Source organism: Phymastichus coffea, unplaced genomic scaffold (assembly GCF_024137745.1).
Source record: "Phymastichus coffea isolate CEN01 unplaced genomic scaffold, Cenicafe_Pcof_1.1 PCOF00009, whole genome shotgun sequence".
Classification (NCBI taxonomy): Eukaryota; Metazoa; Arthropoda; class Insecta; order Hymenoptera; family Eulophidae; genus Phymastichus; species Phymastichus coffea.
Genome location: NW_026706820.1, coordinates 7,791,547 through 7,806,850, shown reverse-complemented (window position 1 = coordinate 7,806,850; position 15,304 = coordinate 7,791,547). Strand labels below are relative to the sequence as shown.

Here is a 15,304-nt window from a genome sequence, read left to right as displayed (position 1 = left end):
CATCTATTGCCTACACGTGATATTAATGGTTAAGTAAATTTATCTAAAAAATATCAGAATATACTCTTAATAAAATAGTTGATATTCTTTTGGTGCTCAGTGAATGTCATCATAACTATCGTGCAACAGCAAGATCGTATCAAAAACGGTTCCCAAATAGACATTAACACAGTGATGAGACTCGAATAAGGCATTCAAAAGTATTATTTTTCAAAGTTGTGATGAATTTAGGTCAATTTTATAACCACGATCGTTTCTAGTACGCTGCTGCAGTATAAACTATTAAAGTCATTGCACGAGTATTGCTTCCATTCCTTTATTTCGCTTAGCAATTCTAACGTCCTATTCTATCAGTGTAAGTTCCTTACGATACGTCATCTTATCAATGCATTCAGTTAGCTTCAGTTAATTTTTCGCATCCCTAGCGCGTTATCAGCATGATAAAATTTTAGATCGAATAATACGATTTCCGTTAGTAAGTAAAATAATAATTTTTTAATGATTATTAATTTAATCAACTTTTAATACTATCACATTATTCGTTAGTTTAGTCCCAAATATGAATTAGTTATATTACTTAGTTAATTAATTATTGCAAAGGTTATCGATTATAAATATCGATTCGTTCGCAATTCGGCGGCACTCGAGGTGCGAAAACTAACGATTAGGAGAGAGAGGGCGCGCGCGAGGGTTTTAAATAGAATAAGCGCGTGAATAGTATGATCTGAACCATCAGCTGGTGCAGCCGTGCGCCAGAAAACGATTTCTTTGCTGTGAGTGAAAGTACCGGTTAAAACCAGAAAGGTGAGCTGCATAAAGGTGCTGACAGCGAAGGCATCACCGGTAATAAGGTAGAGAAGGTATCCTGCAGAATGAAACGTACTGTTTAGCGGCGGCAACCGCACTGGGCGACCTGATCGTGATGACAACTGCAGCAGCAACATCAAGAAAGGCCAGGAGTACCCAGTAATTTAAATCTGCACGCTCGGTTACAGCTGATCACTGTAATCGCAACACAGGTTAAGTGCACCTATCATTAGCCGCGTCAGTCGTAAAAAGTACCGCGCGATAATTTACTGCATGTTTCTAATAACCTTTTACATAGTCGCGCCAAGCGTTAGTCCGTGTAATAGTTTACTTTCTCTTTCTCTCTCTCTCTCTCTCTCTCTCTCTCTCTCTCTCTAACCCCGGAAAACATTGTAAGCCTATACGTGAGCGTAAGTCTTTCAGCCCGCATAAAGACTGTGTAGCTTAATTTAAATAAAAGTATTTAGATTAATTCGCCGTTTTACGTTATTTCGTTCTCTTTTCAACAGTAAACCCATTTCCCAGAAATATTTGAACCAATTTTGTCTAACGGATTGTGGGAGGTAAATAATAGCCTCTTCACACAATACGAGAGACAAGAATCACCAGTTAGGTGACTTAAGGTGAGTTCAACTTAAGGAGATACGGGAAGTTGAAACGAAGTGATAATCATAAATGTGAATACATGTACACATATACGTACTTAACAGGGCGGCGGTTAGCTCTGCATCGAGGAATTTTGCACTCTGATATTCCCTGTTTGCACGACATATCCCCACCCCTGTTACACTATATTAATTAACTAATTTATTATATTAATTATCATATTTCATTGTTAACTCAGTAGGTCACTTAAAGTAAATGCGATGGTATCGCTCGGGTCTAGTAACCGGTTTTGTAAAGTCACTTCACCTCCATTTTTTCCCTTCTCTAACATGGAAGCTATTTCGGCTAAGCAGCAGCGTTGTGATGTTACAACAATCGTTTCGCATTTCCAGCATCGTAATTAAGAATGAGTTGGCTATATATAGTTATATTCTCCATATACACATATATAAATGTATATATGTGTGCATATGGATACACACATATATACATTCCTCATTTTACAGATAGTTAAAAAAACTCACCCATTAAAGCTAATATTTTTCCAATTAAATCATATGTTGATGCAACAGCTTCATGTGATTGGTTTAAAAACTTTTTTCTAATATCAAGACATCGCTTTGCTTTCTCCAAAGCTTGTTCAAATTGTCTTTCCTCTAAGTCAATTTTTGCTTTATTATGTAAATTTTTTGATTCTTCCAATTCATATATAAGGTTTGTCTTTAGATAAATTGTTGTTTGACAGTCTAAACAGTGTGCAGATGAGTTATTAATCAATTCAAGCGGTCCCATACAATCTTCACAACTCAGTGTTTGAAATTTATACTGAAAATATGTATCATGAAATATTTTAATTTAAGTGCATAAGAAATTGTCAAATTTTTTAATAAATTAAATAATTTATTAAGATTAATTATTTACCAAAAAGTTATTCAATGGACGTAGGGTACAAGCATCACATTCACACTTGAAACAATATTGACTTTGTAACGCTACTTGTCTATCTTTTGTATACATTCGCCTGTAATGAGGTCCTAAAATATAACGAATTATGTTTATAGTTACAACTTTTCGATAAATTTAAGTTTAAAGAGGATTTTACCGTAACAATTAAAAATTTCACTACCAATAGGAATGTCTTTTATAGCTTTCACAATAAGATATTTATCTTTAAAACTGTAAAAAAATATTTGAATTGAAACGTATAACAATTAAAGAAGAATATTTAAGGTACTAATGCTTTTAGAAAAAGATAATTGGTAAAATACCTATTTATAATATTTGGATCACAAGAGTGGTTCATCATACTTGCTGATGGATAAATAGCTGTAGCAAGTCTACACTGATATTCGGTAATACAATTTCCATTTTCATTATTAGCCAATTGTAGTTTTGTTATAGCATGGCCATTACATATAAGCTGCAACATATGCCGTAAAATAATTCCACTTATATAAACCAAAGTTAAGTGTTTTGACCAATCTTCGGGGAGAAGTTCTAATAATGTATGCATGTTAAGTTTTGAGTCATCAAATTTTGCAAATAAAACTTCATAAATATTCATCACTTCGAAGAAATTTGTAAAATCATGTAAATATAAAGTCATCATCAATGCCGTCTAAAAGGTATAAGACATTTATTAATTATTATTGCATCTATTATTTTCATTTAATCACTACATATAAATAAATTTTATTACGTACTATTCCGTAAATAAACATATCTTGAGTTGATATTTCATTTATGTTTGTAACCAAGCGTTGAATATTATTAAACATAATTTTATCTTCTGTGTAGCAACATGTTAAGAAGGTTCTGATAGTCAAATGTGCTATTCCAATTTTATTCCAAATATCTATTTGATTCCCAAAACATTCCCATTGATGATGGGTTAACCAAGCATCTATTCTGCACTTTTCAGTACAATAAATTGTATTTGCACAAAATTTGCAACTATTATTATGAAAGATTTAAAATTATTATAACAAATATGATTGGCGTTTATGATCAATTACATATAGACTCAACCAGTTCAAAATTCATGATTTTAATTATTTAAAAATTTGGAGGTATTATTCGACACTAAAGAGTGAAGCTGGATTGTTACATTGTATAATCATCGGAATTCTTTTGATATCAGTGTGATTCCCTCCATACTATGTATACATTCAGTAGTTACAACTATTAATTAGAGAAAAGTGAAATAGTAAAAGAAGTTTAATATCGTTTAATCATGATCTCCTCAGGCTAGTCAATAATAATTACAGTAAATAGACTAGAGAATATTTCTCATAGCCAGTTGAACTAACAAGTCAAATTCTTCATTATACATTAATTAATGTTTTTCCATCAACAATTACACAGGTATCAAATAATAGGTCATTTTCTGTGTCACAAGCCAGCTATGGTATTTCCAAAGAATTTTGATGCGCCGATTCGAAATCTGGCCTCAGAATTGTTCCATCACGTCAGGTTTTTGAGATATCCTAACCTACAAGTGCAAAAAGCAGTGACTATTCTTTGACATATTTGAAATTACGTAGCATCATAAATAAATATTATCGCAGAAATCTTATACAAATGTTTCTCTTCAAAATCCCGTTAAGTTTGCCTAAATATCTTTTTTTTTCGCCAAGATATCGCATTTTGAAATTTTCATATTTATGAATTTCTCAAAATTCGAAAATCCATTAACCCATTAAGTCCTAAGTAGACAATTTTCTTTTACTCTCTTCAATTGATCTTTTATCAGGAATAAAAATCAGGAATAAATATTTCTAACGTAAAATTGTCTGAACTTTCGATCTAAGCTGTTAGAATTTTGAAAAAATGTGTGCGTGTGTATATGAGTGCGTGTACATTGACTTCGGCGATCCCAAAAACCCCCGAGTAACAATGTTTGAGTAAATTCACTGAACAAAAAAATTCGTACAGCGAAGGGTTAATGGATTTTCGAATTTTGAGAAATTCATAAATATAAAAATTTCAAAATGCGATATCTCGGTGAAAAAAAAAGATATCTAGGCAAACTCAACTGTATATAAAAAAGGATGATTTGTACTTTAAGATGCTTTAAATCGTTTTTAATGAAAACGTTTATTTACGATGCCACGTAACCACAAATATGTAAAAAAAACAGTTTTTTTTACACTTTTAGGGTTAGGATATCTTAAAAATCTAACGTGATGAAACAATGCTGAGGCCAAATTTGGATTCACTGTGTAACGGTCCTATCTATGAGCTAGTTTATTATTTCACTGAATCACTGCAACCCGTCAAACGCATCTATCTGTTTACACAAATTAGCATCTTAAACGGCGCCACCTCACCGATTATTCGATTGTCTTAGTACAAGAGTCTAATTTCATAACCAAATAAGGAGCGTGTCGTCACAAAGTAATAGATATAGATATAATGATTTTTGTTATTTGAGAAAAATATGTTAATTAGATGTAATTTTGATATAACAAAGTATTTTTTATATAGATTTTAGTACGTAAATTTAGAATATAGTAATACGAATTGCGTTTAATTATTAAATAATAAGGAATTTTAAAATGCAAAGTTAACTTATTTATTACACTATAAATATGAATTATTAGAAAAATGTAAATAGTCCATATTTAAAATGAATATCTAAAGAACATGAGTAAGAATTGGTTTCATTAGTAACAGCTTAATAATAACTGTTATTAATAAATAAATAATTAATAATTAATTTAAACAATAAGTTGTATATAGAACGAAAGCGTTAATTTTATACGTAATAACGATAGCTTTGTAATTTATAAATCTTAGATAATTAATCTAGTATTTGCGTTTTACAATTATAAAAAAAACCGTTACAAATATAAAAATTTGTTATAATTCAAATGTTATTAATTTGAATATTTCTTTTTAGAAATTACTTCTAAAATTAATAAACGATAAATTGTTAATTTTTTCCACTCCTGATGTTTGATAATTATATTAGTAATCTTGATCTTAGGAGTCGTCCCTATAAATAAACTAATTTATTGCCACCTCAGTACATCTGTTGAATATATATATTATTATAAATAAATGAATTCTTTCAATATTAATATTGTATTATAATATAAACATACGTTTTGTAATGTAGATAAAATTGAATAAATTAAGAGTTCTTCCGCACATACATGGTCTGTTATGAACATTACACTTTTAATTAAATAAATATTAATTTTTCTGTCTAATAATAAATATAAAAATAGAATAACAATCTTTTGTCAGTTAGGTAAAAATATAGTTTGTCAATTGGGTAAAAACACATCATGATCAGCAAATTAAAAGCTAAGTAACTGTTATGTATATAATGACATATCGTACTGTATATGAAATAAAAGAGAAAGACAGCGAGAGACACAACAAGAGAAAAAGTGTACTTGACGAGTGGGGGAAACACTGGAAGGAAAGGGAATTAGTGATGTATTGTAATAACTATGTTTATTTTTCGTACTGAAACTAAGTAGATTTTATGATGTTGAGTATTCTTGAGTATTGATTGTTTAAATATTTTGTGTCTTCCTGTGAATTGATGGTATTATCCGTAATTTTAATATACACCGACTCTGCGATGCATCTCTTTCTGTAATCAGCTTCTAAATGCATGATTTTTGCATTCTCCCAATCAAATTCATGTTCTGGATTATTCACGATATGGGCCGGTATAGGTAAAAGTTTAAATCTAGAGTTTACTGGATCTTCAATAGTTTTTTTCACGGAATATTTATGTTCACTAATTCTATTTTTGAGAGCTCTTTTGCTTTCACCGATGTAATTCGATGGACATTGTTTACACTGAATATTATAAATTGTGCCTGTTTTTTCCCATTTCTTTAATTTATCTTTGCCTAGACCAATAATATTAGATAGCTTGCTTGTCATTTTTGGTACACATACAATGTTACTCTTCTTTAATGATGATTTGCATTTATAGAAAAATTTATAGTCTATGGATTCTTAAAGAATCCTTAAAGACTTGCCTAGATCACACATAAAAAATAGTTATGAATTGAAAGAACGTATCAAAAACATTCACATCCCATCGGACCACATATTGGTGTCTTTCGACGTAGTTTCATTATTTACAAGTATACCTAGATATTTGATTCTTAATAGCATATACAAGAGGTTCCAAAAATTACATAGAAAATCGTTGATGATGTTTGACGAAATCATAACAACTATCAATTTTCTTTTCAACAATGCATATTTTTGTTTCAATAATACAAATTATAAGCAGATATTTGGAACTACGATGGGAGACCCACTATCAGCATTATTTGCAGACCTAGTCATGGATGATTTGGAGACACAATGCTTGGTTTTTCTGAAAGAAGAATATAATATTAATCCAATTTTTTATTACCGATATGTGGATGACACATTAATGTGCATCAGAAACATTGACTTTGATCGTGTTTTCGAAGTATTTAATGATTATAATTCACATTTGAAATTTACTTATGAGACAGAGGTTAATGGTTCTATTAATTTTCTAGACTTATCAATTACTAGAAAAAATAATGGGATTATTACTAACTGGTACCAAAAACCAACTATGTCGGGACGTATTTTAAATTACAACTCAAATCACACACTAAAACAAAAAAAGAATATTGTTAATAACTTGATAGATAGATCGATATTGTTGTCTGATGAAAGTCACCATGACAATAATATATCTATTATAAGAAACATGTTATATAACAATGACTATCCGGAGGAATTTGTTGATGTGTGCATCAGAGATCGCATTAGAAAATATACATATAGTCATAACAATACACGGAATAAAAACAATAACGATAAACCGACAATTTACTTTCCAATTCCATTTAAAGAAGAATTTTTCTATAAATGCAAATCATCATTAAAGAAGAGTAACATTGTATGTGTACCAAAAATGACAAGCAAGCTATCTAATATTATTGGTCTAGGCAAAGATAAATTAAAGAAATGGGAAAAAACAGGCACAATTTATAATATTCAGTGTAAACAATGTCCATCGAATTACATCGGTGAAAGCAAAAGAGCTCTCAAAAATAGAATTAGTGAACATAAATATTCCGTGAAAAAAACTATTGAAGATCCAGTAAACTCTAGATTTAAACTTTTACCTATACCGGCCCATATCGTGAATAATCCAGAACATGAATTTGATTGGGAGAATGCAAAAATCATGCATTTAGAAGCTGATTACAGAAAGAGATGCATCACAGAGTCGGTGTATATTAAAATTACGGATAATACCATCAATTCACAGGAAGACACAAAATATTTAAACAATCAATACTCAAGAATACTCAACATCATAAAATCTACTTAGTTTCAGTACGAAAAATAAACATAGTTATTACAATACATCACTAATTCCCTTTCCTTCCAGTGTTTCCCCCACTCGTCAAGTACACTTTTTCTCTTGTTGTGTCTCTCGCTGTCTTTCTCTTTTATTTCATATACAGTACGATATGTCATTATATACATAACAGTTACTTAGCTTTTAATTTGCTGATCATGATGTGTTTTTACCCAATTGACAAACTATATTTTTACCTTACTGACAAAAGATTGTTATTCTATTTTTATATTTATTATTAGACAGAAAAATTAATATTTATTTAATTAAAAGTGTAATGTTCATAACAGACCATGTATGTGCGGAAGAACTCTTAATTTATTCAATTTTATCTACATTACAAAACGTATGTTTATATTATAATACAATATTAATATTGAAAGAATTCATTTATTTATAATAATATATATATTCAACAGATGTACTGAGGTGGCAATAAATAAAATTGCGAAACGTTTATAATAAAATAAGTGTTTAGTTTATTTATAGGGACGACTCCTAAGATCAAGATTACTAATATAATTAATAAACGATAAAGTTATGTAAAATTTAATATTGTTCTATTGTAAATATTGTAATATTGCATTAATTAACTTTATTAGTTAATAACTTTTGACGATACTATTTGTGATAATTGTAAATTACACTAAATCGACCAATAACTAATTTTGTAATGTTTACATGTGTTGAAAGTTTAGTATTGATGTTTATTTACTTGTAAATTAAGAAATTTCATTTCTCAAAATTCGCGAATGTTTCTCGAAGATTCGAAAACTTCGCGAAGAGAACTCTCCTGCGAAAATAAGCGGGAAAATCTATGTACGAGGTCTGTCCGGAAAGTATCGGGCCTACCTTTATATTTTCGTGCTAGCATTATTCTTTATCATCGGTGGGTGGCATCCTTCAAAGTAATCCCCACTTGATTGAATAACACGGTTACATCGATGTTTCCACTTTTCAAAATAGTCCTGGAACTCACTTTTAGGGATAGCCTTAAGTACACACGTCGCATTGTTTTCAACCGTTGTTTTGTCATCGAATCGGTGTCCTTTGAGTGGTTTTTCTAATTGTGGAAACAGCCAAAAGTCACAAGGGGCTATATCGGGACTGTATCGAGGTTGTCGAAGCAATGCAATATTGTGTTTGCTCAAAAATTGCTGCACAAGATTGGATGAATGAGCTGGGGCATTATCGTGATGGAGAAGCCAGTCACCACTTTCCCAAAAGTCCGGCCGTTTTCTTCTTACTGCATCACGCAAACGTTTCAAAATTTGAACGTAGTATTCTTTATTGATTGTCTCACCTATTGGTGCATATTCGTGATGTACAACACCTTCACAATCGAAAAAAATAATCAACATTGACTTAACGTTGCTCCGACTTTGACGTGCTTTTTTGGTCTTGGCGATTCATAATGATTCCACTGTGAAGATTGTTGTTTTGTTTCAGGATCATAACCATAAACCCATGATTCATCACCTGTAATAACTTTTCTAAGAACATTATCATCATTATTGACCATTTCCAGATTGTCCAGAGCGATTTCTAAGCGAATGTTCTTCTGCTCTGCTGTGAGCAATTTTGGAATGAATTTCGCACACACGCGTTTCATTCCTAAATTTCGGTTAAAATTTCTGAAATGATAGTTTTTGGTATCCCAAGGTCTTCTTCTAGTTCTCGCACAGTCATACGACGACCTTGTTCGATTGTAAGTCGCACCCGCTCAATATTATCTGCGGTTTTTGTCGTCGAAGGTCGGCCGGAACGAGAATCACTATCGACAGAAGTGCGACCATCCTTTAACCGTTTATATCACTCTTTTGTTTTGCTCATACACTCGCTTCCGAAGGCCTTTTGCATAATTTCAGTTGAAAGCAAAATTTGATGCAAATTCGTTGATCTTGTTTTTCAGTCATTTTTGACAATATCAAAATCCGACGAACGCGAAAAAGGCACTGTAAAAAAAGACCTTTCCTTTCCTATAATTCGAGCTCAACTTATAGAACATCTCGCGCTATAAGAAACTTGGGCCGAATTATATCCTCTACAAGGAAGACTTTAGCTCTGCTTATGGGACATTTCGCATCATAAGAAACTAGGGCATAGTCTGACTTTTCTTGAAACCTTATTCATATTCGCATATACGAGGTGTGTTCAAAAAGTAAGGTGACTTTTCAAATTTCACGGTCAACGTACTTTCGATTATCGATTTTTTGTTTTGTTATGTTGGTACACTCTTCCCGAACATCTGTACCAAGTTTCAAGTGTATAGCATTTTTTGTTTGGTTGTGAGAGACGTAAAGGTTATAAGTGTTTAGCGTGCTCGGCGATTTTTTGCTATCGAAAAATATGGATCAAAGGATTTGCATCAAATTTTGTGTAAAAAATAAAATAAAGTGCTCCGAAACACTTGAAATGTTGACGGTGGCATACGGTGAAACTGTTCTGAGTAAAAAAATGTTTACAAGTGGTACAAACTCTTCCAAGATGGCCGGGAAGATGCCAATGACGAGCCTCGCTCTGAACGCCCAAGCACGTCAACAACTGATGAAAACGTTCAAGCAGTGCAGAAAATTGTTCTGAAAAATCGTCGAATCACTATTAGAGAAGTTGCTGAGGATGTTGGTATATCGCTTGGCTCGTGCCATGAAATTTTTTCTAACGTTTTGGGCATGAGACATGTGTCAGCGAAGTTTATTCCGAAATTGCTAAATTTTGACCAAAAGAACCATCGCATGAGCATCGCTCAAGAACTGTTGAATGACGTCAAGGGCGACCCAGATTTACGTCCCAATGGAAGAGCCCACATGAGCCAAGACCGAAAAAAGCACGCCAAGTTCGATCAAATGTCAAAGTTTTGCTCACTGTTTTCTTCGATTACCATGGCGTGGTGCATCAGGAGTTCTTACCATATGGACGTACGGTCAATAAACAGTATTATCTTGAAGTTATCTGCCGTTTGCGAGAAGCAATACGAAGAAAACGCCCATAATTGTGGAAAAACAATTCATGGCTTTTGCATCACGATAATGCCCCTGCTCACTCATCTTTGCTTGTGAGAGATTTTTTGGCCAAAAACAACATCACAATCATGCCTCAGCCACCATATTCACCGGATTTGGCCATGTGACCTTTTCTTGTTCCCAAAACTAAAGAGACCTATGAAAGGACGGAATTGAAGAGATAAAGACTGCATCGCTGGAAGAGCTCAAGGCTATACCGAAAAGTGCTTATGAGAAGTGCTTTGAGGATTGGAAAAACCGTTGGCATAAGTGTATTGTATCTGAGGGGGATTACTTTGAAGGGGATAACATAAATATTGATAAATAAATAAATATTTTTTCTTAAAAATACAAAGTCACCTTACTTTTTGAACACACCTCGTATTTGATTTGTCAATTTATTTTATTGACAATTAGAGTAATTTTACTAGAAATGAATTCTTACTTATTAACGCAACTAGATACGGGAGTACGAATTATTATTTATAAGTGATACGAACATCACAAGTGCACCAAAATCCTTCGGGAATACTATATCTCGCTTGAGATATAAAATTTTGTATACCTGTATTATTACACGGTTAACACTGCTTTTTTACTATTAGTCAACCGTTTTCGCAAGCTTAATTCAAGCTAGAAGGACATGAAACTCAATAAATAGTTCTCGACTATTTGATAAGTCTCAAAAATAATAACGATCCAATTAAATATATATGTTAGTAGAGTCAAATTAATCGGTAAGAAGGAATCATCCAAGCCATAGTCCATAGATTATAATTTATTATAATTTATTTTAGATCGATCTGATATCATCCATATTAATCTAGCATAAATTAAGGACAAAAGATAATGTACTCAAAGTACAACTTAGTTGCCGAGCTCTTGACACTGAAACTCTAAAACTGGAGTAAAGCCTTTACAAGCCCAATTGCTGGAACTAACTGTTAACAATTCTTTGACTCGGTAGTAGACTTGGAGAGCGCAGCCGCACTCTTACTGTAAAAATTCTGGCAGCAATGAAATCATATGCAACTCAGATACTAATGACAGTAACTTTGTAACTTAAAAAATGTATTTCAATAAACTTCGTATACAAAAAATCCACACATGTATAAAATAGCGGCTCGCCGATATTATTACCTCACGGTTAGGCTGCTAGCGCTAATGGGACGTTTACCGTCACAGTCCCCTTCTAGTCTGGAGCTGTGGGATCCTCAACGATAGAATCATTAGCGCTATTCGTTTGGAGGTAAAGAGGGTAAAGGTCAATAAAAGGTCAGGTTCTACGTGATATTTCCAGTCTTTATTTGTTATAGGTGAGGGTGCGGCCCTACCCACGGGAGCAGGGACCTTTTACCTGGCTGGTCACCGGGATATCTCCCGGCCTTCTTCGTCCAATAGGGAGTGACCGCGTGCCTCCCATGCCAGCCTCTCTTAGATCAGGTCGGCATGTTGCCGGACACGGGGGCAACGATCCGTGCGGGTCACCCCGGGGTAGTGGCAAACGTTGCACTCTTCCTACTGTGCGCGGGATAGGGTGCCACGAGGGAGGCCTCGCTCCCTGAGGGTCAGTGGCAACCCGTCACGCCGGTTCGGGGCGGACCACAGCGGACTTTCGTCCGTGGGGTCCTCACACGTAGATCCCACCACAAGATTTATGTGGATGGGTCCCGTTGCTTGACCCCCGTTGATGCCGTCCACGTTCACCACGAGGTTTACCCCGTACGTCCACTAACCTCGGTGAGTGGTGGCTTCCGACCTGGCCTCTGGAGTTGCTGGTCTGATTCCGGCAGCTGGAGGCTGGATGGGGCAAGCAGGTGCGTCACCGACCAGGCCCTCGAGGGCCTGGTCGGTGACGGCGCTGGACTTCCTTTAGCGCTTGCGTGAACTGGCGCCGGCGGGACACCACCTTGCTCCAGTACTCCATATCACTAGGGCGGTGTCACGTAACCGTGTACGCATCGTATTTCGCGTACACGGCCCGTTGGAGAGCATTGAGGGTGTACCAGCCTTATTCGACCTCCCTCAAGCCCTCCACTATCTCCTCCCAGGTCTGCTCGCCAGGCGAGGATGCCTGGCTAGTGAACCTGGGGCGCGAGGTCGCGTCGGTGGTAACTTCCTCCATCTGGGTGCTCCTGGAGATTGGCGGGGCCCTCATCGATATCGCTCCCGTTGGTGCTCCGGGCAACGGTGTAGCCTCCTCGCGCACGACGCCCTGCGCTGTTGAGGGACGCTGGGACTCTTCGTCCGCGACCTCCTCGATCACCACGGATGACGAGCTCACGTCAGCTCGCACCCGTGTTCGCTCCTCTTCCTCTCTCATCTCGCCGTCAGGTGCAGGGCGGCGTGCACGACTCTCTCGACGGCGGGATCCAGGTTCAGTCTAATAAGGGCGGCTGCCGCTTCATCGAACTCCTCGAACGAGATCTTTATCCTGTAACAGCTTTACGTGCTAATATCGGCAACCCTTTTCCTCGCGTATCAAAGGTGGGCGCCTGTTCGGCTGCCCAGATCCTTCGTCGCTGGGATCGAAGGTGGGGTTCTTTGCGTCGGTCTCCGAGGTCCTTTGTTCACAGGGCCTCATGCATCAATGGTCGGTGTTCTCGGTGGTCTTCCTCGCGGGCGCCTCACCGCATTAGTTAAAGGGGTGATTATCAGGATCTTATCGGGGGGATTGGAAGGGGCGTGACGAGGGTGGCTCGACGTTGTCGCGTTATCACTCCGGAGTGTGTTATCCGTATTAACGGCGCACCCGTTTCCGCGTGTTGTCGCGTCGCTCGCAGTAGGCGGGATGTTCGTCGCCTCGGTTCCCTCGGTGGTAGGGGTATCGTCGTCATCTCGCTGTCGGGTTTCATCTTCCGGCGAGGTATCCTCCTGCCCATAGTAGGGTTTGAGGTCTTTGGCTAGGACCAATTCCGCGATCTCTTCCTGCTGGTTGGCAAGGCGGTACGAGTTGACTCCGAGTACTTTCGTGACAATAAAGGGACCTACGAATTTTGGCGCTAACTTTGCGGAAATATCCTGCGTCGCACTGGTCTATACGCAATTTTTCTTCCATACCCAGTCCCCTTCTTTTAATCCGGTGGTCCTGTGCTTGGCGTTATAATATTTCGCCTGCCTCAGGGACTCGTCCGAAGCTATTTCACGAGTTTGCTGAATAACGAATCGGTTATTCTTCGTATGCTCGATCCATTGTCCGATTTGGAGCAACCCTTCCTCTCGGTCCGCAAGCTCATCCATTTGCCTCCGAAAGGTGTTCGGTGCTTCCGGTTGCCTACCGTAGTTAAGCATGGCCGGGCTGGTTCCCGTGGAACTGTGGACAACAGTGTTCAACGCGAACGCGAATTCAGGTAACACTCGGTCCCATTCTTTGTGGTTCCCGCGCAGGTACGAGGTTATCATCGTCTTCAGAGTTCTGTTAACTCCTTCGGTATGGTTAGCCTGTGGGGTATAGGTTGGCGTAAAGGTCCGGTTTATCCCTTGGTCTCTCAGGTACCCGTCTACCAGCGTCATCAGAGATACATGAATATGAGCATTCGAATATGAAGATAGAGGCCTGTGTTAATTAGCGCCATGCGATGAAATTATTGAAAGTTTGAATACAAGAGGAATACGTAAAATGAAAGTGCAAATGTAATCGAATCCCAATTTCATAATTTAAAGACAATGGACTTCCGTGTTAAAATCAAAATAAATTACATCAATGTTCTAAAGACGATTAAAGATTTCGTACAATTGCGGAAAATTAATTCTATTAAAAGAAATTATAATATTTGCAAGTATCATTTGAGTATTGTAAGTTATGGCGAATGAAAGGTCATTGACTATCATGTCGGAAATGAGTAGTATCGATATTGTCGTTGATACTACACAATATAAACGCAGCGAGATTGGATAGAGGCAGCAACCAAAGAATTAAATTCGTTATATAAAGCGCGATAAGAAGCCACTAAATACTTAAAAGAAATTTCAGACGAGCTACATGCTCATTTTGTATAAATTTTCCTTAATAAAACATTTTTTATTTTAATTGTGCGTATGTGTTTTTTTTTTACTATCAGTCACTCAATTAATTTTCTCAAAGGGATTCAATATTTCAAATTGTTTATATTAACATATTCATCTCGTGATTAAAATTATGTCGAAAAGACTTTTAATAAATCAGTATTCATTTTGATTTTATTTTAAGTTATATAAACTCTAATACATAAAATAATAGTGTAATTATAAATGATAACTATTTGTATATTTGACGAGCAAGCATCCATTTGGTGATAGCAAGTGCGTTTTTGTAGGCACACGATGGATTTGAGCGACACTTGGTATGGTCACTGCATGAAGAAAAAGTTTGATTTGATAGTTTCTTGAGTAAAAGAGAACACAAATCTACAACATTGATCACAGTTGTTATATATAGAATAATATCATATATATATATTTACGACCCTTTATATGTGTGAGAAAGAATAAACTTACTTTGTATTGGTCAGCAAAGACCTTAACCAATTTG

At 35.8% G+C, this 15,304-nt stretch overlaps 1 protein-coding gene across 10 annotated transcripts in view; it reads right to left on the bottom strand.

The window, feature by feature from the left end:
* Nucleotides 1-15,304, bottom strand: part of LOC131671445 (SET and MYND domain-containing protein 4-like) — a 352,834-nt gene that overhangs the window by 159,181 nt on the left and 178,349 nt on the right. For 9 of the 10 annotated variants that reach the window (XM_058947901.1, XM_058947855.1, XM_058947920.1 and 6 more), the window contains 5 exons: nt 3,117-3,366; nt 2,682-3,031; nt 2,516-2,589; nt 2,335-2,447; nt 1,938-2,238 (listed from right to left, as the gene is read on the bottom strand). In XM_058947901.1, the coding sequence (XP_058803884.1) occupies nt 1,938-2,238; nt 2,335-2,447; nt 2,516-2,589; nt 2,682-3,031; nt 3,117-3,366 (1,088 nt within the window). The remainder of the gene's footprint in view (nt 1-1,937; nt 2,239-2,334; nt 2,448-2,515; nt 2,590-2,681; nt 3,032-3,116; nt 3,367-15,304) is intronic. The other variant, XM_058947910.1, reaches the window with a different exon arrangement.